Below are 25,153 nucleotides of genomic sequence, written 5' to 3'. Positions count from 1 at the left end.
AAAGAGAAGTCTGTCAACCTGCATGTAGGTATCAACTACTAGTAACTCCTTCAGAGCGCCCAGATCATTGCTATTCTCGGTGGACCCACTACGGGTTTTCCGTACTTGGCTTATTGCATAATTCAGATCTACTTCCACTTGGAACTAGACTATGCACCAGAAATCTTGCTTCCAGACAGGAAATTCTAATTCGTCCACCTCTTCCGAGGCTCATGCATGTCAACCAGAGCTGTCCTTTATCTACATTCCACTGTGGCACCGGAATAGTCCTGATCATCGTGGTGGTCCGGCCCGGATAGCACTGTATGTTGCATCATCTACGTAGTACTACTGCAGGCGAGGGAAGTAATCGTAAGATTTCAGTGGGGAATGAGAAATTCCCTCACTGATAGCAAGGAACGAAGCATAGGGACGCATGGTCTGGTTCTCAACCAACCAGGATCCGTTATTTATTAGTGGATTGATGCCCTTGCTCTCGTCTCAATAAAAGTACATGTGCTAGCTCTGTTACCTCCCAAAAGCCTTTTGTGAGTGGCCACTATTCCCTGTTTGTACTTGTGGCAATATATGGTCTATACCTTTTGTCTATACCTCGAATGGGGCATCGTTCAAAAGCACGGAGTATATCGCCGTTTTATACACCCGTGGCGGGATGTTTCGCTTCAACTAGTCTCTTCCTCATCCCTGCAATGTAGCATGAGTCTGGCACATTGTAGGCCGGTATAGAATGGGATTCTCGCTACCCACCGTCGGGGAAGCGCTTCGAGCAAAGACGTGATGACATGCTTGTTGGAAATGAATCCAAGGCGATTTACATGTGAATAGACTTGGCCTATAGATGCTATATAAAGTCGCCTTTGCGATCTCTACCAGTCCAACCGGCACCAAGAAATTCCTCGTTAACAGATTTCAAGACTGATCGAATCACTCTATTATTTTCTCTTTCTATTAGCAAATATGGGGGATATGGACGGTACGATCTCAAACGAGGATTATCTGACACTTATTGAGCAATTCAACGCCACCGAAGATGCCACGACGTTAGGGTTTTGCCTCCCCGAACTGTTTGAAAAGGTTGCGGAGCGATATCCCAACAACATTGCGGTGATCTATGGCGATACTAAACTAGCCTACGGGACACTCAATCGACTTGCAAATCAGCTGGCCCGCATCTTGGTGGAGGAGCGAGGGGTCGGCCGTGGGGATGTGGTCGGTGTGGCCCTTGACCGGTCCATTGACCTGATTGTCGCAGTGTTGGCGGTGGTCAAGGCTGGGGCTGCGTACGTGCCGATTGATCCGGCCTTTCCTGCGGACAGGGTGACGCACATGGTGAATGATGCCGGTCCGAAGCTTGTCGTTGTTAGTGATAGCACCGTCACGGCACTGTCGCCGTGGCGGGATATCTGCCTCAGTATTGACACGGTACGGGGCAACATGAAGCAGGTTGACAGCAGCAACCTAACCACCCAAAATGTGCGGCCAGAAAACCTCGCATACGTCATCTATACATCCGGGTCGACGGGACGCCCTAAGGGGGTGGAGGCGAACCATGGAGCACTGTGCAATCTCTTGCTCTCGATGCAGAAGGAACCGGGATGCGCCCCGGGGGATCGACTGTTGGCAGTAGCTACCATCTCCTTCGACATGTCCATCCTGGACCTACTCCTACCACTGGCGAGTGGTGCGGCAACGGTGATCGCCCCGACAGAGGCTCTTCGAGACCCCGGAGCACTACTCAAGTTGATGGAGCGCCATTCGGTAACCATGATTCAGGCGACCCCTTCTTTTTGGCAGATGCTGCTGGACGGTGGCTGGAAGGGTCAACCCCGGCTAGTCAAGATCTTGACGGCCGGCGAACCCATCTCGCGTCGACTACTCGACCGCTTGCTGGCCTACGGGGATATGGTGTGGAATGGGTATGGCCCAACCGAGGCCACCGTGTACGCAAGCGTGGGCAGGGTGAGCCAAGACGAACAAGACATCGTCATCGGACATCCCATCGCAAATTTCCAGCTGTACGTTCTGAATCCGAAGGATCTGACACCCATGCCGATCAGTGGGCTGGGTGAGGTATACATCGGCGGTTGCGGCGTGAACTGCGGGTACCGCAACAAGCCGGGCATGACCAAGGAACGATTCCTTGACAACAATCCTTTTCACCCTGGACGGTTATACCGTACTGGCGATCTGGCCCGGTTCCTCGCTCCAGGCAAGCTCAAGCTCGTAGGCCGTATTGACAGCCAGGTTAAAGTTCGGGGATACCGCATCGAGCTTGAAGATATCTCAGCAGCCATCACAGAGCATGAGGAGGTCTCAGCGGCTGTGGTGGTCACTAGGGATGACCAGCTTATCGCGTACTTTATGCGCAACAATGGCAACCACCAGAAACCCCTAGACCACGTCTTACGGGCGTGGCTAGCCCAGCGCCGGCCGGCCTACATGATGCCCGCCTTCTTCGTCGAAATGGATACCTTTCCAATGACACTGAATGGGAAGATCGACCGAAAGGCGCTCCCAGATCCTACGAAGAGGGTTAGAGCCAGCACCGCACAACCCCAAACAGAGCTGGAGCGTCGCGTGCTGGCCGTTTGGTCGCAAGTCTTGGGCCATACCGGCATTGGGATCAACGACAATTTCTTCGACGTTGGGGGCAACTCCGTTCGTCTTCCACGTGTCAAGGCGGGGTTGGAAGAGCTCATGGGCCGACCAGTGCAGATGGCAAAGCTCTTCGAGTACTACACCATCAAGTCTCTGGCGGCATACCTCGAGCGTAGCCAAGAGGAGGGTCATATCACCACCAGCGCGAGGCCTCCATTTGATCCTACGCTGCGGGGAGAGGCACAGCAACAAAGCTCCAGCGACCATCCTAGTTCTAGCTGGAACAATGAACACATCGCAATCATTTCAATGGCATGCCGGTTCCCCGGGGGCATCACCAGCCCAGAGGAGTTCTGGGAGCTGCTTGAGACAGGCAACGATGTGATAACCGAGGTACCTCAGGACCGCTGGGATGCCGATGCGCTGTACGATGCCGACCCAGCCGCGCCGGGCAAGTCACACTGCCGACGTGGGGGGTTCATCCGGGACGGTGTGGGCTCTTTTGACGCCCCCTTCTTCGCCATATCCCCACGAGAAGCCCGCACACTAGATCCGACGCAGAACGTGATGCTGGAAACATGCTGGGAAGGTTTGGAGCGAGGTGGGTACACCATGGAACAGCTCCGCGGGAGCCTGACGGGTGTGTTCATCGGCCATAGCCAAGCGGCCGCTCACAGCGTCGGTCGAGACCTCGCTGATTTGGATGGATATGCAGTCACCGGCTCCATCGGCGCCACTCTCTCGGGCCGGGCATCATATGTCCTGGGACTGGAGGGACCATCACTGACGGTGGACACGGCATGCTCCTCCTCCCTAGTCAGTACGCACCTGGCTTGTACATCATTGCGACAGGGGGGATGCGATATGGCAGTGGCAGGCGGGGTGACTCTGATGCTTTCCCCAGGGCTCATGGTAGAATTCACCCGGTTAGGGGGCATCTCGCCTGATGGCTCCTGCCATGCGTTCTCGGCAGACTCACAAGGTACCGGCTTTAGTGAAGGCTCCGCTGTTGTTGTGTTGAAGCGACTATCCGATGCTCAGCGTGACGGCGACACTATTCAGGCCGTGTTACGCGGCAGCGCTATCAATCATGGCGGACGCCGTGCTGCCAGCCTCACAACGCCGAGTGGCGCTGCCCAGGTGCATCTCATCCAATCCGCCCTCGGAGCATCCGGGCTGACACCGAGTGACATTGACTACATTGAAGCTCATGGCACGGCCACCAAGCTGGGCGACCCCATAGAAGGCACCGCGCTGGCGGAAGTATTTTCCAATCGGTCCCTGTCCCTAGAACCACTATGGGTTGGGTCGGCGAAGTCAAATCTTGGCCACACCCAGGCATCCGCCGGCCTGGCGAGCTTGTTGAAGGTCGTGTTGGCCATGCAACACCGCTTGATTCCAAAGACCTTACATGTCACGGAACCAACGCCATTGGTGGACTGGCACAAAGCTAACATGGCACTGGTGCTGGAGAATCAGCCATGGCCGTCTACCCACACGCGACGCGCGGGCGTGAGCTCTTTCGGCATTGGCGGTACCAACGCACATATCATCGTCGAGGAAGCACCGCCCTCACCATCCACCGTCAGCGTACACAGCAATGCTCGACCATCACCATCTATGGTATCTTTCGTAGTGTCGGGGCAAAACAATGCAGCCCTGCACCAGCAAGTTAAGAAGCTTCACCGACACTTTCAAAATGCTATTCCTACGAATGGCAGCGACTATCTAGGGGACGTGGCTTACTCGCTGGCGGTCAAACGCACCCACTTCCGCCGACGATTAGCATTCATTGCCAACGACAAGGCGGACCTGCTAAAAAAACTGGCCTCTTGCGCAGACGCTCAGATGGGCGAGCTGCAGCCTCCTGCCGGCGTCATCCACAGCACCAAGATGGAATACGCTGATCGGGGATTGCACCTAGCCATGTTGTTTACCGGCCAAGGGAGTCAGCGGCTGGGTATGGGCAAAAGACTCTATCAGGTCTATCCCACCTTTCGCAAGGCCCTGGAAGAAGTCGTGGCATACTTCCCCAGCCTTGAAACCCCTCTCTTGGAAGTGATGTGGGCCGAACACCAGAGCGATGCCGCCAAATTACTCGACCGCACCGACTATGCGCAGCCCGCTATATTCTCCGTGGAGGTGGCACTATGGCGGCTATGGCAGAGCTGGGGTGTCCATCCACAAGTAGTACTAGGCCATAGCGTGGGAGAGCTGGCGGCGGTCCACGTTGCGGGGGTTTTAGATCTTTCCGATGCATGTCGGTTAGTGGCTGCCCGTGGCCATTTAATGCAAGCCCTGGCCTGTATTCGAAGGGGGAGTATGGTGTCGCTGGAGGCTACTGGGGAGAAAACGACAGCGGCAATGTCCTTTCTCCACGTACAGGACAGGGTTGACATCGCTGGCTACAACACGCCGATGCAGACAGTCGTATCTGGCGACAAACAGGCCATCGAGGTCGTGGCGGCACATTTCGCTGGAAAGCTTGGCCGTAAGGTGAAGATGCTCGACGTGTCGCAAGCCTTCCACTCATCGCACATGGACGATATGCTGCCACTCTTCCGGGCCGTGGTGAAAACGCTGCAATTCAGCCGACCTAAGCTGCCCGTGATCAGCAGTCTGACTGGCCTACTGGCTGAAGAAGGACAACTGGAACAACCCGAATATTGGGTCCAGCAGGCAAGGCAGGCGGTTCGCTTCAGTGATAGCATTCAAACAATTTACCACCAGCATGGTATCGACATATTCCTGGAGCTCGGTCCGCATCCCGTGCTGTTAGGCCTCACAGCAGCATGTCTTACGAGTCATCAATGTCATGGTGATGACGATGACAACGCATCGCCTCTCCTTTTGCCTTCTCTCAGAACGGGTAAGGAAGATGATATCTCGGTCGTGCGACGCAGTCTTGCCGAGTTGCACGTGAGGAATGTGCCCATTGACTGGCTCGCATACTTCAAGCCATGGCGTTGTCAATCGGTAACGTTGCCAACCTATGCCTTCCAGCGTGATCGCTGGTTCAGACAGCCGCGGGCGATGTCTGTTGGCCTCAACGGCAACGACGTGGTAGGCAACGACCAGGCTGACGGGCCTCCCTCCAGCGGGGACACTGACCGTTTTCAATTCGAGGTCGTCTGGCACCCATTCAACAAGGAGAATGTACAGCTGGAGGACAGTAGCCGCTCGTGGGGTCTGATTTGCCCGGCTGGTAATGGAAAGTGGGCATCAACTGTCACAAGGGCCTTATCCCAGGCCGGGATACGGTTAACTCGGGTGCAGCGACTTGAAGAGGCGCAGCAGCTAGATGGGCTGCTATGTCTATGGGACACATCGACCCCCACAGACATTCCACGCCAGGCCTCTCAACACACCACACAAGCGCTCACCCAGCTCCAGATGGCAGCGACAACCAGCTTTTCGCTGCCACTAGTTTGGGTCACCTGGCAAGCAGTAGGAACTGGCGGCTACGACGCTGATCCTGGTCAGATGAACGGGCTGGGTACCGGGCCTCTGTGGGGTTTGATGCGCACCGCTCGCAATGAGCATCCAGACCTTCGCCTGCGTCTCATCGACCTAGATGAGGAAAAGGGGTCACCAGAGGCCCTCCTCCTCGCGCTGACGCTGTCAGAAGAACCGGAATGCGCTGTACGACAAGGACAGGTATTAATGCCTCGGCTACAGCAAGTGAAGGAGCTGAAGCCAATTGTCGAGCAGCAGCAACATTTTCTGCGCCAGGATGGTGCTGTGTTGATCACAGGCGGCCTCGGAGGCATCGGCAAGCGTGTGGCTAGGTGGCTAGCCACCACCCACCACGTTCACGACTTGGTGTTGATATCTCGTCGCGGCATGGAAGACTCCGGTGCTGCATCATTTGTGGCCGAGCTGTCGCAATTCAACAGCAGAGCTACTGTGATCGCCTGTGATGTAGCGGATTTCGAAAGCCTAAAGTTAGTTATGGCCATGTTCAGTGTGCAGAGACCATTGCGCGGGGTGATTCACGCGGCCGGCGTGGTGGATAACGGCATTCTCTCAGCCATGACACCGCAGCGATGTGCCACAACATCTGCACCGAAGGTGGATGGCGCTTGCAATCTTCATTGTTTGACTCAAGGCATGGATCTAGACGTGTTTATGATGTTCTCGTCAATCGCGGGGGTTCTGGGCATGCCTGGTCTAGGGAACTACGCAGCCGCAAACGCCTTTCTTGATGCCCTAGCTCATCAACGTCGCGCCCAGAACCTGCCGGCCACCTCAGTGGCATACGGAGTCTGGGAGGGAGAGGGCATGGCGGCTGGGCTAACGGGTAGGACGACATTGACTCACCTTGCCAAATTCGGTCTCGATCCGTTGAAACCCGAAGAGGGCCTGAAGTTATTGGAGCAGGCCATTCGCGGTGGCCGGGCGCTCACCGTGGCCGCGGCCCTTGACCCAGAACGACTCCGGATTTACCTGAAGAATGAGCATGCAGAGAGGGGCGACATACCATCGTTCTATAGCAAGCTGTTAAGTGAACAGGAAAGGAACGGAAGCTGTAACGAGCCGAGAAACAGCGGGCGAGCTGGGAACCTGCGCACGGAGTTGAGCAAAGCGCCTGCGGGGCAGCACGAAGCCATTGTGCTGGCCATGGTTCGAGAAACAGTAGCCAAAGCACTAGGATTCACGTCAGCTGGCCAGGTGGATGTCGATATACCCTTACAGGATATCGGTTTTGATTCATTAACGGCCGTTCTGTTGCGCAACCGGTTGTCCGCGCTGACTAGCCTCAAAACTCTGTCGGCTGGGAGCATCACATGGCAGTATCCAAACCTGAGATCCCTTAGCTACTTCCTGCTGTCTCAGATACAGTCAGAGACACAAGCACAGAGCAAGCAAAGCTGCTCGGTATTGGATCATACTCGGAAGCAGTCGGTAAACAGCACAATGTATACCATGGAAGCGGCCCGGAAAGGTCATCTCGATCCTGATATTGCCTTTGATAATATAGAAGAAGTTCAACGTCCAAGGTCTGTCTTCGTCACAGGTGCTACTGGCTTTGTCGGTGCTTTCATTCTGCGCGAGCTCCTCGAGTTGGGTATTGCCGCCCACTGTTTGGTACGTGCCGAGGGCGTCAAACACGGCCAGCAGCGGTTGGTAGAGTCGCTCGCCAGCTACGACCTCTGGAAGCACGACTATGCGCCACTACTCAACCCAGTTGTTGGCGATGCAGCAAAGCCTTTGTTTGGTTTGACCAACGTGGCTTTTGATGACCTGGCCAACCGTGTCGATGCTATTTGCCATTCAGGCGCCCTAGTCGACTGGTTGCGGCCCCTGAATGATTATATCGGCCCTAACGTCATCAGCACGCATGAGGTCTTGCGCCTAGCCTCGCGTGGCCGTGGAAAGGCAGTCCATGTTATAAGTACTCTCGCGACCTTGCCCATGCATGTGGGCTATGATGTTCCCGAGCACGATCGAGAATACGGTTACTCCACCTCCAAATACATTGCAGAGCGCATGGTGGCCGCGGCACGATGGCGCGGAGCCAGGGCCTCTGTGTACCGTGTGCCCTTTGTCGCTGCCTCGGCCGCGACCGGTCACTTCCGAGTCGACCGGGGCGATTTTTTACACAACTTGATTGCTGGGAGCATCCAGATGGGAAGTTTCCCCTCCGTGGACGCCGATCTTTCGGTTGTGCAACCCGTCGATTACCTGAGCAAAACCGTTGTTGCCATCATGGTCCACGACCGGTCCCGGATTGGACACGACTTCGATTTTGTCAACAAGCATGCGGTGAGCTGCAACCATTTCTTCCAGCTCATGGGTGGTGATGACGCGGGTACGCTCCTATCCTTCCACGAATGGCAGCTAAGAGCATTGGCGTACGCTGCCGCACATCCGAAGAGCGCATTGGCCCGCATTGGTACCATAATTGACGGCCTCGCCGATGAAAGTGCCCTTGCTGCGATGCTCAAGGGCCTACCTACCGGTGAGCACGTACTGGGCGGCGACGTCTATCCCGCACCACTGGTCGATGAACAACTGGCCCGTCATTATCGAGACCGGATTGATATGTTCAATTCCGATGGGCCAATCTCAAGGTTGGAGCCGGGAAAGATGGAGTGAGATTAACTTACTATACATAGCCTACATACGCTGTTTAGCCAGCATACCTGACATGGACAATCGAGCATATCTATTGTGTATACTTGAATCAGGTTCTTTCACATCCGGAAGTGTTGAAAAGTTACAGTAAGACTGTGATTATGGAACAAATTGTCCCAGGAGATATGACCGTATGAATTATTCCATGCAATGTAAATCATAAAATGTTAATCCGATTATATACTAGTTGGTCATTTCCTTCTACCACCTTCAGAAACATAATCTTATTCGACTTCTTAGCACTTTCCTATTTATATAATTATTTCTTTTTTTTTCTATTTACCTATCATCCGGGTCATAAGTCTTAACCTACTTTACTTTCTATGTATTATAGCTATCTGCTATTCAGCCTATTCTCTGTATAACCACTCTCTGTATATTGGTATTCTATATATAATAGTATAAATCAACTGGAAGTCTTGCTATATGTAGCAGTATTTTATATATGATATAGTACATTTTTAGTCTCTATCTCTTCTAGAAGTGGTTTGCTTGCTTAGATTTACTAGATGACTCTATACTTATTAACTTTAACCTGAAATTAAGAATGGTTAATAATTACCCAAATAGCCTACTAGTTTTAGCCTGATCTTAGTTATGCAGCTGAAAGAAATCTTAAGCAATCTTGAATCTTGGATTGACCACCGGTTAACAGTCAGGCTACGGTTAAGGTATAATGGTCAGGTATAGCCGCTCTAATTTATTTAGCTGTACAAATATAATAGTTGACAAGCTAGCTCCCCTTGATTAAAAATACTATGTATATATATATTCATTGACCAGTTCCGACCAACAGTAGCCAGTTTGGTCCGAAAACTGTCTATATCATAGGAATTGTTGGAGAATTCACGCAATCAAAATGATCATACACCTAAGAGGGGGCGCTGCGCAGAGCACAGCACCTGTAGGCCCTGATTGTCTATACACCTGCGGCCGCGGCATTGACGCTTCTCCGCTCTACAGTGGCCTCCTGCATGAAAGGGCTATAAGATCTGATCTCTTTTCCCCATTGGAGGACCACAAAAGGAGTTGCCACCAGGGCCAAAGACACAAATGCAAGCAGCGAGCTGGCCCACTGAAACCCAATATTTGTGTACAAGGCTGCTGCGGCCAAAGGGACAAAGGCAATAGAGATGTTCTCGACGAAACCCACTGCCCCGAGGGCGCTCGCAGCATACTTGCTGTACGCGTCGATGAGATAGTTAGCGTTGCCAACGATGACCGCCGTCGTCCCAAATCCTACCATCGCCAGGCCGACGGTGGGTGCCATCCAGTGTATGGAAGTGTACGATGTCCACCCATACACGAACATGCCGCCCGTGACACCAAAGAGTCCACCAATGATCGATGCATGAAGTCGAGCCTCCGGGATCGGCGTGCCCGGTGCCTCGGTATTGCGGGTCGCGGATGCATAGTACCAGGGATCGGTTAAGATGCAAAATCCACCGCCCAGAAGTTCCCCGATCACAATCGCAACTTGGACATACCCACACTGGATAGAATCCCAATTATATAGCTCCTTGTATACTTGCTCGACCGATTGCGTAAAAAGATAGATTGTTCCCAAGCTGAAGGCAGCCCACACCGTCGCAACGAACACGACCCCTTCAGTACATAGCATGTACAGAGGGCGTTGAACGCTCTGTAGGATAAGCTGAGGCAATGCTCCCCGATCAATCTTCTCAGTCGCGTATGCGTTCGCCCCCTCGCGGCGCAGTCGTTTGGCCTCAGCGCGCAAGATCGCCGGCCCGCGGCTCTCTGGCAGACCGAAGATCAGAACCGGAAATAGGGCAGCGGTCCAGATCAGTTCGATGTACCCAATCCAGCGCCATGACAAGAATTGCAGGATGGCAGAGCCAACCACCGGGCCCAGACTTGTTGCTCCCAGATAGATGGTCACGTACAGACAAATTGGGACACTCCGGGCTCGATCGCCGTGAAAGACATTCGATGAAATACCGGCAACGGCGTCGCTTATCAGCGGAACACATCCTCCGCTGAAGAATCGAACCACAATCAGGGTAGCAAAGTTTGGTGCCAGCCCTACAGGAATTAAAAAAGAAATAAAGCAAAAATAGGTGGTGAGAAGGACAGGTCGAACGCCAAAGTCCTCCATCACAGGAAACAGAAGAAGCGGGCACAGCGCGGCCCCGATACCCCAAGATGTTGTTAGCCAGTAAGTATTGGGGAACGTCGCATCGGAGATGTGAAATTCGTCCCCAATGGCCGTGTGAGCCACCGTTAGGATGGTCCCATTCATCGAGCAGACAAAGCTCGCAAGCAAGCCAATGCCCGTGGCTTGCCATTTCTTAGAAAGGGGCCAGTTGTATGGATCATTGGGGTCATCCTCTCCGTTCCACGTGACAATCACGCTCTCTTGAGCAGAGCTTGGGCCTGTGTGTCATTATGAGTGAGTGGATTGGTCTCAGTTATTGAGTTCAAGGGCATATGCATACTAACCTTCAGTATGAGGGCGTGATGCGGGGTGCGAATCGATTTCGAGCTCGTCTAGTGTGATCGGTACGTTTCCAAGATCGGCTCTAGAGCCATCTGCTTTTGGTGCAATCTGTTGCTGCGAACAATCCGGGGATGGCATCACAGCAGAGATGGTGGCGCGCGTCAAGCTCTCCTGGCGCGAGAAGGAGGTCCCCCAAAGATGTCCAGCTCCGTATAGCAGTGATATATTTGGTCGTTGTGGTATTAATCAGGGCAAGGTGGTGTGGGAAGTAGTAGTCTGAAGCATGAATAGTTCAGAAATAAATATGAGCGTGTCTTGCGGTATTCCATTTTCTCATTGTATAATTAGTTGAGATTAACTGAGACTAACTGATTACATACCTACATATGTGTAGGTATGTCGGTAGGTAGTTAGTTGTGCAGTTTAGAAATCCCACTAGTCCTAAGGAGGCAATTATACCAAATAGGTAGGAGGCCCAACTAGGAAATCGGGCTGTATATGGAGGATCTGCAACTTGGCCACCAGCCTCTCGTTAAACTCATAGAATCATATGTAGATTGCTTGTCAACCTTAAAGCTTCCACAAATCATATTTCGATTTATACAAGTCCAATGTGTAATGTCATCTCTGAATCGACATAATCATCCTCGCGGAACCCAAGAGTCTTGGCGTAGGTAGACAGCCAGTATGCCCGGCCCCCAGGCAGACTTCCATATAACTTCTGAGTGTGCGCTGCCAGCAGCATGTTGTCGATCTTCCTTAAATGACCGCCTTTGGTGCAGGGCTACCACCCGTGCTCCCACTGAGCTCGAACCTTTTCGCGGATATGTCCCGACATCCATTGGAGACGAAGCGGCGATGTTCGTCAGGGACGCTCTCATGAAGATCCGGGCTTGTGCTGTCTTTCGACGGAGAAAGCCCAGAAAGATGTTGGCCATGTTGGTGTAGCGCGATAATACAGCATTTCCTCCTTGGGAAAAGGTCGTGGGCATCAGAAGGAAAAATAGCTTCCCTGATTCGTCATTTTATGATGGCAGTGCTGGGATTTTTTGGGAGTGTGGCGGGCAAAAGAGAAGTCGGAGTGGAGAAATGGGCAAGGGGGGAGACTGCTAGTTGGGTACAGTTTATTGAGGTTACTCAGGGCATTCAGTCTTCCGCTCACCCCGTGCTCAGTGATCGCCTCAGGTTGCTCAGAGCGTGCTCAGGTCCACTCAGTGAGCAAAAGCGGCTGGTGGTGAGCACTAAAACGGAAAGGGGAAGCTGTCGACCTGGCTAGAAAATTAAGTACGTATGTAGATGAGGATATTACCGGGACGGATAAGTAAAGCTAATAAACTACTCGATGGGTTACGCTTCAAATATTACATGGGGAAAGCAAAGATAATATCCATTTAGCTATACAGGGGCCACGAAAAGAAGAGAATAGTTGCGCTAGTCACATAAAGGCAATCATTAATATGGTGAGGTATTGTCAAATAATTTTCTTTTTGGGGAGAGAGTTAAGAAGAGAAGAGAAAATCCAAGCCAAATTGAATCAACTCATTTTTTCCAAAAGACAGTCATCACTGAAATACACCCCATGCAACCGATTCCAGTATACAACCTAGTTTACCGGCGACGATAGATCAACCCAGAGAAGACGTTAAGGTAACCTTCCTTGGTGAGGAGTGTGAAATCCACGACCACGTGACCATGCGGTTGCGCGGCCGATGCCATGTTTGGTGATGTGGCATTCAGGTTGTGTTCAGAGATGGCGGGGGGCGGAGAGGAGGCGTTGGCGGCTACTTGGCCTTCCGCACCGACAGCCAGGTCAGCGAGGTGTTGGAGGGAGCGCTGTTCGTTCGGGCCCATCACAGGCGGAGCTGCAGAGCCGCTTTTTCCGAGGCTGGGGTCATGGAGCTGGGTCTCCTGAGCTTTGGTTCGTCTCCATTCCAGGAAGACGCGGATCTTCGAGTCCCAACCGGGGGTGCCAAAGATGTCGCCGTATTCACCGGACTCGGCGGAGCGTTTGGAGCGGTAATCGAGAATTTCTTCGAGCTTTTTAAGCGCCTCCCAGCATTGGTTCGAGTATTCGGGAAGCACAGTAGCCTCGAGAAGAGTCATGGACGCCAGCGCAAGACTATGCAGGTCGAATGGTGTCGCCAGTCGGGACTGCATACTGGCCTTGTGCAACTCGTTCATAACCTCTTCTGCGGCGTAAATAATTTCGTAGGGACTGTGAACGAATATATGCCGCTTGATCAGGAGGCGACTGGTCCAGTACAGCTGGTTTTGTAGACTTTCAAAGAAGCCATAAGATGTGCCATCCTCGGGATTCTCGTGCGGTTTGCGGAAGTCTGCTACCTCGGCCAGACGCTCGAGACCTGCGACCATGTTCGCTCCGACCAGACGGCCGAGCCCTGTGTTGGTCTGGCATACGTTGTGCTCTTGAGCGACGAGAGTGACCATGTCGATAAGGATCGTAGAGTACGATGCAATCCCTGCGGTGGCTGAGCCGAGGACTCTCTCGTCCTCGCGGCCACCGATTTCGAACGTTCCCAAAACACTATAATCAGCAACGCTAATTGCATACCAGCGAGACAGAAGGGCCAGAGAGACCCAGCTGCGCCTTACAAGGTTTGCGTCAGAGTCAACGTCTGGATCAGACGATCGCTTGGTTCTCAGCTGTCCGAAGGCTTTCGCCATATCCGAGCCGAGCTTTGTCGCAGATTGAATGAGAGTGTGCTTGGGCACTCCATCCTTCATCACGAAGTTGTCTGGGCCCCTCGAGTCACAGTCAACAATCATGAGGAGTAAAGTCTGGAGCCAGACCAAGTTGATAGCTGCTGGGCGGAGCATGGCAGGCTGTCGTGTATAGTACAAGAGAAGATCCTGTGCATTGTCGAACGATGTTACCCTCTCAAACGCATTTGTCATGCGATCCATGTTGGTACGTGTCACCGTGAGCAAGCTGTACAGGAATATCTCCTGCACCTCTCGGCTGCATTGGTGTAGAAGCTCAAGAAGTCGCTCCTTTGAGTGTGGCAAAATGGGAAGGACTGGGTGAATCTTCTGGTAGTACCTGTTTGAGGTTAGAGAGCTTGCCTACAAGTAGCCATCTCTACTATAGAACTTACGCGTTGAGAGCGCCTTCATCCACATCCAAGGGTGTCATATCCTCATCCAAGGCTTGCTTAGGCACTTCAGGTATGTCAAGCCCAGCCGGCAAGTCGGTCTCATTGCCAGTTGACCAGAAGAGATTTCCGGATTTGGGTGCGGTGTGATTCACGACCGAGGGATTGCAAGGATCCGTTGCGCTTTCTCCAGCCTCTAGTATTAGGGTCAGTCTCCCAAACTTACAATAGCGACGGGCAGGTGGTCACGAACCAAAAGCATTCTGAGAGCGAGGATTGAACGGCGCCTGCGCGAAAGATGAGCTTGGAAGCCCTTCAAACACGGAGTATGTTCTCTTGCGACCAATAGGGCCAGCGTCGATTGGTGGCGAAAAGTCTTGGTACGCCCTTGGAGAAGACACTTCGTTCATAGTCTGGTATGGCATGTCGGGATGAACCATAGTAGGTTGCATCTGGCTTTCGAGGGTATGCAATCGTTCGGCAAGCTCTTTGATGTAACTATCATCGACGTTAGCCAAGCTTTATCCTTCAACGCCAGAACCCACACGCGCATCGCAATCCTTACCCTTTGCTAGGGCCACGTTTCATGGGAACACGACTGAACTGGCATACCACTCCAAGCCGGCGACAATTTGAACATGTTTCGACACCGGATTCCGAGCTTGCATCGCAACGGACCTAGTAAAAGTAACATGTTAGCTCACTCGGACCCGCGTCGCGTGTAGATGAGGAAAATGGGAAAAGCGTGTCGAGTGTACCTTTTTGCGCCTGCACTCATCGCACGCCCGGGAAATCTTGGATCTCTTCCGTCTCGCGCTCTGGTCTCCATAGCTCAGGTCGTGGTTGGGGTCGACTCCGACTTGCTGGCTCGGGGTGAATTGCAGCATATGCTGTTGTTGATGCTGATCGGGGGAGGAAGGACGGCCCATATCAGCGCCACCAGGATTGGAGGATCCTAGAACCATCGACTGACCATGGTGAACGCCATTGCTTGAGCCATCGGCGAGGCCAGGTCCAGAGGTCTCGCGCGAAAGCTCAGCTGACAGAAGTTCGTCGGCGGTCAACTGGCGGTTGTAGTACTGCATGGCGCCTTGGCTCATCTGCGCCGCGTTGGGGGACGGGTAGGAAGGAGCCGGAGGCATATCGGCGTGGTCTCGAGAGTTCATTGTGGCTGAATGGGATAAAAGCGCCAGGGACAAGCGAAGGTGGATGGTGGAGCGATGCTCCGGATGGTGGAGGAGGGAGAGAGTTGAAGGACGGAAGACGCGCGAACAGCAGGAGGCAAGGTTTTACAGGCTAAAATTGCCTGGGCGGGGAGAAATTCGAAAGGGTTAGCGCCGAAGGCCGTCGGCGACGAGCAGGACACAGCAAACATGATCTCGCGATCGAATTGCAGGCATACCATCGCACCGAATCTGATGAGAATTCGGGGACGAGGATATAGTTTCATATTGGGATGATCGCGCCGACGCGGAGGGCCGGCTTTTTGTTTCTGCGTCCAGCGACGGATTAATACTATTTCCCACCGGCCCAGAACTCGACCATCGCTTCTTTCACTGGCGACCAGAAGTTTGTCTGATCAATAGTTTCATCGAGCTGGAGGGGTTTGTCTTGATGAAATCTGCTTGAAATTTGTCTGCCAGGATCCCTTTCCTACTATCTCAACCTCGCCATGTTGATCCGGTATATGAGGCGATTGCCTGGGACTTGTGTGGTTAACCCGCAAACTTCACCAGCCGTTTGCCCTTCAGGTTCAGCTGCCAGCTAATGTTTACAATCACCACGTATTTCCTTATGGGCACTCCTATTGATTCTAAGTTTGGACCTTTTCGCTATTTGAGCATCAGAATTCCCGCTTAAAATATCCAAACTCCGGATTCATGTGGTGAGCTCTCACGGGAGGATGCTGTACGACGCCTATCGCTCAAGGAGAGCTCACTTGCAGCCAACTCTGTCGATGCTGCACACTTAATCTCCGACTCGGTCTTTTAGCAGTCAGCATGCAATTGTTCATTCTTGGTCCGAGCTTGAAGAGAACAATCGGTTGTGCAGTCTGTTTGAACATCTGAACAAGAGCCTCATGTCTAGGCTTTGGCGTGACATTCATCCTCTGGATCTCCTTCGCCTATCACAATGGTAGGTTCGCGGACCTCTGCATATGTGACGTCCTGGGTATAATCGCTTCTGGTAATACAGGTCTTCGGATGACCTGGCCGTTTGAGGGCACTTTGAACCCTTCATTCGAGAGACCCAGTTCCTACCGACGGAAAGATTATAGCTCTGCCACGTCGGCCAGTACTTTGTGTCGGTGTTGGGAAAGTAACATGCACCCCCGACGAGAGTCTCGGTTGGATACCTCAGATCTCCTGGGTTTTGTCGTCAGATTGTTTATCGCATGACAGTGGTAGCATTACTTCATCTATCAATCGATTGCGGACCCTCACCGGATGTGGATTGAGTGCAGCTTGCATCTGATTATCCCTTACGACGATCTGGTGCCTTGCAAGAACGGCCGCAACTGTTCCTTGTTCTCGATGGCATGATTATCACTCTGTGACTCCTACAGGATGCATGACACCAGACGAAGTATCTATGCTTCGGCCTCATTCTAGGAAAATTCGTAGGATTGGCAGGTGATTAGCCTTTGCCAATGGACTAAGATACGGTACAATGCATAGGCTTAGTCGGTCTTTGCATCTATTACCGTTCACAAAACCTAAGTACTACACTAAGTAAAGCCCCGTTGTTAAAGATCGTCAACGAATGTCCCCTGCATCACCGATTTTCTGGAGGAAGCGGCTCGAGTCACCAAAGTACTCGTAAGCGAATCTGAGCTCATCAATACGGGGTGCATAGTTGGTACCAAAGAACAACTTTCAACATCCCAGCCGCCGATAACTGACCTAGATAATCGCAAAACGGAACAATTTGATAGTAAGAACCATAGCGGCTCCCACGGTCTTGCTCCCACCACAGCCCAAGAGTGAGCACCAGAGACAAATACCATACCTTCAATCACTTTCCTCCACAACGCGGGCACGGTCCGTTGGCTGGGGCTGACCGGTGCGCAGTAGGCTGAAACAGGTCCCACCGCGTCGTGTCTGAGCTAGTCTAGTCTACTTTGTACTTAGACTACCAGGAAGCAAGCAGCTCAGCCTATCTAACATTAAGCCCTGCATTTTGGGGGGGGGAAAGAAAATCGCAAGGCGTAAATTCGCCGACGGGGAAACGACGGGCGCGATCCGTACGTAGAACAACAAATTCAATGGTTCCGCTTATGCGGTTGATACGTAGGTTGCTTTTTCTTTCTTCTTTTCCTCTTCCCTCAACCTTTTTCCTCACAGACAAGAATTATTGGGGTGGGTTTGTTATCATTATGTAGACTAGAACGGTGATTCCGTTATAGCCACCACCGGGCTAAGGATTTGAGTGGAACTATCTGGGGAATAATCAATGGAGGTTCCAGTCCCGGGATGATGATCCACCCAGACAAGGCAAGTCAGCCTAGCCGTGTTGCTAACTAGTCAAGCGGAACTAACTAAAGATGATGCTAGTTAGTTAGGCTCCGGCTGGGTCATCCTAATAAGTCCTTAGTAACTAACCAACTAACTGTTAACAACGGACTACGCCGAGTAGTAAGTGGAGGCGCAGACGGTCAGGTAATGGAATGGATCCCGTCTATCTAGCGTGTACGATTGGCAATACGTTTGTGACCCAGGTTTACTTAACTTACTTGGTAACTGGCCCCGGTGTGTTCAGACAACCCATGTTCAACTTCCTACACTAAACCGTTGGCTACCCTATCATCGGCATGGTTGCCGGGGTGTTGGTGTTTCAAGTAATACGCTTTGTTGGCTAGAATGCCTCCCTATCTGAAATAATAGCTTCAGCTCTCTGCTGCAGCAATGTGGAGTTGTAGTTCACATAGAGTATCTAGGGGACTTATGTACCTGGTAACTTCCATCTTACTTGTTGCAGCCGAGGGAGCGTTTCCCGTCCATTGGCGAGCTGACGAAGAAGAATAAAGGCCATACCGTGGGATTACCAGAGCGAGCTCACTCAGGAAGGCCCCGAACGGACCCGACTATAGTCAGAATGGAGGGTATAATTGGCGGAAGAGAACATCCACCCAGCGCTGTGTAGATCAGGCCCCGCCGCATGACCGACCATCAAAACCGCTGCAATTGCCCCGAACAAGAAGCAGTGACGCCATCCCGCAGACCCCAACAACCCGTGATTTTGACGCTGGGATCTGAGTCCCTAAGTGGACAACTGATCGGTGATGTAAAACATGGTCCCTAGCGGAATTGGTATCTTTTTCCTGACTCTCTGATAGGCTTCTTGTTTGATAGGCGAAGTAATGAAGGAAAGCAATGTCACAACCTCAATGGTCGGCAATTCCACGGTGATCATATGGGGAAGTTGTCAGGAATTTTCACACCGATACGATACCGTACGTCGCCAATACACCCTGGTTACAGCACAAAACAGTTGAACCTGAACCTGCATCTCAATCTGTGCTGCTGCGTACCTACTTTTGACTTCCTTTTTCGAACACTTTCTGGCCTCAAATGGGAGGTTACCTCCTCCCATTCAAGTCAGTAACACTGCAGCCGGTCGGAGTCACCGACATTATACTCCTTTTATAAGCAATCTGTCAATAATTCTCCTGTGTGTGCACAATTGCCCCGGAGTACGGAGCACAGAATGTTCGGCATTAGGACAGGGGACAGGATCCAGGGCACATGCATGAAAGGTCGAACCGCTCGATGGGCACAGACTTTCCAGCCCGGGACGTGGTTCAGTCCACGGGGTCAACCATGGTCGGATTCCAGTGCCTGCCCATTCGCAAGCCCTTTTGTCCGGTCAGAACCGCATGAGTGGCTGGAGCGAAAAAAGAGTGGACTGCATAGAAGACTGGAATTTGGTTTTCTAGAACTTATGGCTGTGAATTCGTGTCTTATGGCAAGGAAGACTGGAATGACTGACGGGTGGCCTAAGGCGTTGAAAGCTGATTTACCACTGGAAGAACTACTATGTACTATTATTACTGACCACCACTTACTTACTACTTTATTGTACCTTCCCAAGGCAGCAGGCATTTGCCCCAACAGTCATTGGTTCGGGACACGTTGCGGATTGTATCATGGCGGCTGACGCTAACAAGAGTTTCCCGAAATAACTATCAACACATAGTTCCCAGCTGTGCAGCATCACTTTGATACTGGATTCTTCTGTCCATGTCCCTGTCCTGCTGCCCACTGGATGAGGGATCGGTGTCGGAAAATCTTAGGCCAACCAAGGTAATATTGTCACTAGTGACCGGCCCGGTTGTCGTGCCCCAGAGTTTTCGTAACAGGATCCATTCGGCCCCTCAACAGAGTTTGGTCCGTTCTCCACGAAGCCTTTAGACCACAAGTTTGTAGACTAAGGCTCCTCGACGCTTGGAAGTCTGAACCCTAACCTAAGACCTAAGGACAAGTTCCTGCCAACAGTCTAACCATTTCCAGGCGGTCTAATTCTGAGCGGGCTATCTAGTCTATCCTGGCGTGAAGCGCGGCTAACCGACTTCGCTACGATTAGAATCATCACTTGGATTAGAACAGGGGGGTGGGATGGAAAGATAGATCAGGATAAGAGAACGAAGCCAAGTTTCGGAAGAAATGTCCCCCCCCTCAAAAAAGCGGTTGCGTCGTCGGAGATCCCTTGCATTGGCACATAAGGACCTGAAGGAGATAGCTGGGGGGTCGAGTTCGAGATCTCAATCTCACCTGAAATGCTTGGTTTGGTTTGGATACCGTATGTTACGTCTTTCCGAGCCATCTTAGTAGTAGTGAATCAGCGGCGGTGCACACCGAGTATCAGGGCGCTGGCTGCATGCTTTTCAAGGTACCTTGCTCTGGACAGCAAGAAAAAAAGTCTCCTGCTGACGCGGCAAGAAACATGGCATTTAATGCACGACACGAATACCAGGTGAATTGGTCGGGATGGATTGTGAGTAAGAGGGGGGGTGAAGATCCAGGGGTAAGGCAACCAGATCGTAGGTAGGGGTTGACAGAATGGTTCTGGAGTAACTACTGTAGGCTCTAGCCACAAGGCTGACTGACAAAATCCGGGATCGCATACCTGGGGGGAAGAGAGGGAGAGGGGGATCGATTTGCGTAAGAAATGGAATCGTGCGTGACAGCTTGGCTGTTCTGGCACGAGGCTTCGTCAAAAACAATTTATTGCCCAATTCTAGTATCCATGGAATGGCCCGTGGGCTATGTGGAGCGATAGGTTGTTCTTTCACCTGTTTCCTTTCTGTGCGTGTGTGTGGGTTTTGTGGAAAAGATAGTACATCGTATTCAGGGATCAACTACTGAGTTTTATGGATTTAGAGGGAAGGAAGATACATACATACTAACAAATAATGTTCGGAAATTTTTATCTGCTACAGAATTGAGTGTCTATGCTATAAGTAGTAGCAGTAGTAGCAAAGAAAGCGTCCGATCAACACCGAACGTGGAAGAAAAAAGAAAAAAAGAAACCGTACATAAAGTAACAGTAAAGGTGTTGTAAAGTAAGTAAGGAAAGAACTGAAATGAAATGAAACAAACCAGTAATGAATACAGTGAATAGTTCACACACTCCGGTTAGGCAGAGAGACCAGAGGTGCCACGCGAATCTCCTTGCGGGCGCCGAGTTGTTCCACTTTCCCTTCCACTTCGCCGCCCCCCTCTGACCCTCTCGCCGAAACCCAAAGCGACCGGACTGAATTGCGACTACTTCTTCCCGCTCCCCTCCCGCCTTTCTCCCCCCCTTCTCTTTCTCTTTTTTTTCCCTTTTCCTCTTTTCCACAGGGTTACTTCTGCAACTCTGCCTCGAGATCGATCGCTTTTTCTCTTTATCTTGGCCGCCACAGCCGGTATTTGGTGTCCTGTCTCACGGCCGGCGCCAAACGGTGCGTAGGCTTTGGCCCCCCAATTCCCTTCAATCCTCTTTCTCCTGATTCTTCCTTTTGGGGTTTTGTGTATGTTCCTGTTGGGCTTTGCTCGTTCCGCTTCGAACTGCCCATCCCGCCCCTGGTACCTGGGTGTTGCCATTGTGTGAACAACTCGCCTACCCGCTTCTTTGTTCTCGCCTTTTTTACACTACTATACTATACTCCCTTCCCCGGGCTTCTTCTATCGGGCTTGCCAAATCCTCACGGCAGCCTACATCGACCTTCCCGACCTCAGTTGCGATTCGACCCTCTTACAGGTGAAACGGCGTTTCTGTGACCTCGTTCGGTGCATTGGGATATTCAAGCTGGTGATACCCTTGCTTTGTTGGAGTTTGCCTTGGTTTCTGCTGGTCCGATCTTTGCGACGGACCACACCACCTATACCTCGAATTTCTCGCCTTGACGGCCTCTTCGCTTTCCTCCGGCAGGTCTTCCTGTTCGGCTTAACATCCTCATACAAAACTATTCATATATAAAAGACCAAAACTAGGCGGAGAAGCGTGCGACTTCTCGGCCCCCACTCTGTTCACTTATACCCTTTTGATCCTATATACCGTCGCGAATCGTCGCATGTTCCTTTCTCAGTAACCGCGGCGATGCTTATCGATGGCGAGAAGTGGGCTTGTGAAGCTTGCGTCCGGGGTCACCGTGTCAGCAGCTGTCACCACAGTGGTAAGTGTGGCAACCATCTCTGATGCATCACATTTGTCTCCCGTCGCAATTGCTAACGTGGCTTGGCTACAGACCGCCCCTTGACCCACATTAACAAAAAAGGCCGTCCTGTCTCTCAATGCGCTCACTGTCGCGGCCTACGCAAGTCACGGACAACCCACACTAAGTGCGAGTGTGGTGACAAGAAAAAGAATTGCCACAAGAATGACTTAGATCCCCATGTTACTGATAAGCGGGATCACAAGCGTGAGCATGATGGTGATGGTGAACTGGTTCATAGTTTTCTGATCTGGATTTTACAGAGGACTCCCGTCCAAAATGTGGCTGCACTCATGGTCAGCGCTGCACCTGTGCGCTGAAGAAGGAACCCCACCTGGATACCGTTCCGGAGACCGGCCTCCCTCCACCCCCAGCTGCGGCGCTGTTGGATCAACCCAAGAAGCCGCAGCTGACATCGACCAAATCGGAGAGTACCTTGACTATTTTCCGCGATGGCCACCACAAGCCGGCTCATAAGCACAACGACATGGCTCACAAATGCGGTCTGCCCTACACGATACCCCGTTCTCATACCATCCACGCTGGCGATGTGGCCCGCCGCTCGGTCGACCACCTGCCTCTGGTCCAGCCCACGATGCTCAACGAGGGTTTCGCGAACCAACAACAGCCTGCAGAACAGTCACCCGCGCGCGGACAACATCGCCGTGTCAAGTCTGAACATGGTTCTCCTGAGAGTGCCCCCGTCGTCTCGCCGGACAACGTCCCGACAACCGTTCCCCCACTCGACATCTCGTCCTTTTTCCCTCAAGTTCAGACAGCGGAGAACGCTGGTGACGTTGGCGTTCCCGAGCCGGTCTCGATGCCTATGAAGACCCCTCTGGACCCACTGGTCACGTCGGGGTTACCCTTCGACATGTCATCATTCTCATCCTTCCCAACAACAGCGACATCACCTGTCAATTGTGTCGCATTCCAGGACCCCTACAAGGAGCCCTTCTTCACGTCACCTGAGGGCGACGTGTCTCTTCAGTCGACCGCTTTCAGCGCCCCTCCAGTCGATTGGTCAAGCTTCCCTCTGTACTCCTCGGAAGTACCAGCCGCGACAAGCACTCAAGCACCCTCCTACGCAAGCTTCGATTACAACTCTATGGCTCCCGGATTCCCAGCCCCGTCATCATCCGGTGACATCTCTGAAGCGGATGAGTTCGCGCCGATCCCTGGCTTGGGACGTACGGGCAGCGATCTGCATGATCTCAACAGCGTCAGCGAGGGCTCCGATATCGACCATTTCCGCATTAGCTCGGCCTCGTCATTCATCGGCCTTCCTCAGGCACAGCTCTTGGCATCGAATAACCTTGAGTCGATTGACATTGACGACTTCCTCAAGTCGGCCAACGAGTCCACCGCGGCGTTGGAGCATCAGCTTCAGGCCACGATGGGCATGGAAGCCAAGCAACTTCCGACCGAGGATGCCTTCGCCATGTCGAATGCTGAGACCTTCAAGCCGGTGACTACGCCAACTGCCAGCATGTCGATGACCACGCCCCCAACCGAGGCCGCTTGGAACGTGGGGCTCTTCGACCCCAATACTGCCCCCATGAGCGAAAACAGCAATGGCAATTTCTACGTGCCGCCATGGGTGCAGTAGGGCTGCTTTTCGATGAGACGCGGCTTGCTACATAGTGTTGTGGTCTGTTCGCGGCACCTTACCACCACCTCCACACCGTCTGAGTGACACCCACGTCTTCATGACCTTGATGAGAGATGATGATAAATGCCTGATTTATCTGTGTTTTATTTAGCAGTCCGAGAGTGACACTAAACTATAGCATCCAATTTTATAAAGATTACTATTGCTATTTTATTTTTATTCGGGTTTTTTCACTACCCTCGCGGGTCTTGTCTATCCCTGTGTACATTTGCCGAATTTTACCCTCCCTAGGTCCTTTCTTGTTTGTTATTGTGTCAAGTCACTCGCTCTGCCTTTTTCACTACCCGCATACATAGAGCTGGTTTCTGCAGCGTTCTTCACATGATAGACAGCGGGTCTCTTTGTCTCAATCAAGAAAGACTATTCTTAGTTTGTGGAGTGCGATCGTTCCTTCCATGCCCCGATCCGCAGTGGATCGATCATTCTTCTCATCAGGGACAACGCAGATGCCTGTTAGACAGGTAGCAATCCTAATCGGGGATTACGTCAACTCAAGCTGCAGCGAACCAACAATAGAGCGCTAAGCATTTTGTGCGACAGACGCAGACACCGAAACACTCTTTTCGGTATATACTCTGTAAGTTACAAATAAATAAACCGGTTAGAAAGAATGAAAAAATGGATAAATTGTCAATGTATGCATCATGTATTGAATCATGTACAGTAAAGTAATATGTACGGAGTAAGTTGTGTATGTATGCATACTGTAGTAGCGGTGAGCAAAGCCGGTTCTAAGTCCGGCGGTGTGGGTTGTGTTTAAATTGTCATCATTTGTGGCTTGCTTGTTGCTTGCAGTTCAGATGGTTCTAGGTTCAGCTGGCTGATTGATGATGATGATCCCTGTCATCTGATTGATCATGCAGTCCTCCCCCATGGATATTTTACTGTAAGTAATTATTGTCGGTTAAACCGGGTCGGTTTATACAGTTACTTCCATAGAAGGTGTGTATAAGAAACTGTGAGTGTGGCGAGAAAAGAAGAAGGTTAGAACTACTTCCTACTAGTAGTTACTGATATTTAACAGAACCACCATCTACTTACTTCCTAACATGAATTAAATATCATTACATTACATGTTACTACTTTCGCAGCGGGAATAGTTATAAAATCCATAACAATGATTCATCCACACATATAGCGGTCGAAATAGCTTAGTTTAGTATAGTAGTATCACTACACATAATCCCTTGAATCCACATAACCCCCCATGAAAGCAAAACAAATTCAGTTACTTACATGATACTGTACAGTAACCTCCCCAGAGACCAGATGAAACCGGTGCCAGTAAACTAAGTACTTAATGTACAGTTAAGTAAGTAAGTACGAACAGACCAAAGCCAAGTCCCAACAAGCCTTGTCGAGTCAAAGCTTGTTTTGGGTCCTCTTCCCCTTGCATAAATTGGGGGAAATCCTTTTTACCAGGGGTGGTTGGTGTGATAAAGTATTTGTAATTTATTGGTTGGTGGATTGATGGATGA

The 25,153-nt window shown here is 51.7% G+C and overlaps 6 protein-coding genes across 6 annotated transcripts; 4 read left to right on the top strand and 2 right to left on the bottom strand.

Annotated features, from left to right (window-relative positions):
- Window positions 1-957: 957 nt before the first annotated feature.
- BO85DRAFT_347659 (hybrid non-ribosomal peptide synthetase/type I polyketide synthase) lies at window positions 958-4,749 on the top strand (the record flags this gene model as incomplete). The annotated part of the gene is made up of 1 exon (XM_025655476.1): window positions 958-4,749. A coding segment is annotated over one exon (3,792 nt), but the record flags the coding sequence as incomplete, so codon positions are not given.
- A 171-nt stretch (window positions 4,750-4,920) lies between these two features.
- BO85DRAFT_341707 (polyketide synthase) lies at window positions 4,921-6,681 on the top strand (the record flags this gene model as incomplete). The annotated part of the gene is made up of 1 exon (XM_025655460.1): window positions 4,921-6,681. A coding segment is annotated over one exon (1,761 nt), but the record flags the coding sequence as incomplete, so codon positions are not given.
- An 843-nt stretch (window positions 6,682-7,524) lies between these two features.
- Window positions 7,525-8,985, top strand: BO85DRAFT_397545 (uncharacterized protein; the record flags this gene model as incomplete). The annotated part of the gene is made up of 2 exons (XM_025657026.1): window positions 7,525-8,178; window positions 8,227-8,985. The coding sequence occupies 2 exons, from the start codon at window positions 7,525-7,527 to the stop codon at window positions 8,695-8,697; spliced, it is 1,125 nt and encodes a 374-aa protein (XP_025515395.1). The 3' UTR covers window positions 8,698-8,985.
- A 670-nt stretch (window positions 8,986-9,655) lies between these two features.
- BO85DRAFT_421174 (MFS multidrug transporter) lies at window positions 9,656-11,463 on the bottom strand (the record flags this gene model as incomplete). The annotated part of the gene is made up of 2 exons (XM_025657922.1): window positions 11,197-11,463; window positions 9,656-11,130 (listed from the first exon to the last, which is right to left on the bottom strand). Exons 1-2 carry the CDS (start codon window positions 11,330-11,332, stop codon window positions 9,656-9,658), a joined length of 1,611 nt encoding a protein of 536 aa, XP_025515394.1. The 5' UTR covers window positions 11,333-11,463.
- Window positions 11,464-12,561: 1,098 nt separating this feature from the next.
- Window positions 12,562-15,739, bottom strand: BO85DRAFT_421171 (putative C6 finger domain protein). The gene is made up of 5 exons (XM_025657921.1): window positions 15,066-15,739; window positions 14,873-14,985; window positions 14,561-14,805; window positions 14,311-14,503; window positions 12,562-14,255 (listed from the first exon to the last, which is right to left on the bottom strand). Exons 1-5 carry the CDS (start codon window positions 15,471-15,473, stop codon window positions 12,803-12,805), a joined length of 2,412 nt encoding a protein of 803 aa, XP_025515393.1. The 5' UTR covers window positions 15,474-15,739; the 3' UTR covers window positions 12,562-12,802.
- Window positions 15,740-21,888: 6,149 nt separating this feature from the next.
- On the top strand, window positions 21,889-23,612 carry BO85DRAFT_488205 (copper fist DNA binding domain protein; the record flags this gene model as incomplete). The annotated part of the gene is made up of 3 exons (XM_025663511.1): window positions 21,889-21,964; window positions 22,037-22,210; window positions 22,267-23,612. The coding sequence occupies 3 exons, from the start codon at window positions 21,889-21,891 to the stop codon at window positions 23,610-23,612; spliced, it is 1,596 nt and encodes a 531-aa protein (XP_025515392.1).
- Between the last annotated feature and the right edge of the window lie 1,541 nt (window positions 23,613-25,153).

The sequence above is a fragment of the Aspergillus piperis genome (assembly GCF_003184755.1).
Source record: "Aspergillus piperis CBS 112811 unplaced genomic scaffold BO85scaffold_9, whole genome shotgun sequence".
NCBI classification, from domain to species: Eukaryota; Fungi; Ascomycota; class Eurotiomycetes; order Eurotiales; family Aspergillaceae; genus Aspergillus; species Aspergillus piperis.
The sequence above is the reverse complement of the archived record's forward strand: the minus strand, read 5'-3'. Positions and strand labels throughout refer to the sequence as shown.

Excerpts from the sequence above, each read along its gene's own strand:
- BO85DRAFT_421171 (XM_025657921.1), bottom strand. The coding sequence starts at position 15,473 with ATGAACTCTCGAGACCACGCCGATATGCCTCCGGCTCCTTCCTACCCG. Across the intron at positions 14,806-14,872 it reads AAACGTGGCCCTAGCAAAGG|TTACATCAAAGAGCTTGCCG; the intron begins GTAAGGATTGCG and ends CGTCGATGATAG. Across the intron at positions 14,256-14,310 it reads GATGAAGGCGCTCTCAACGC|GTACTACCAGAAGATTCACC; the intron begins GTAAGTTCTATA and ends AACCTCAAACAG.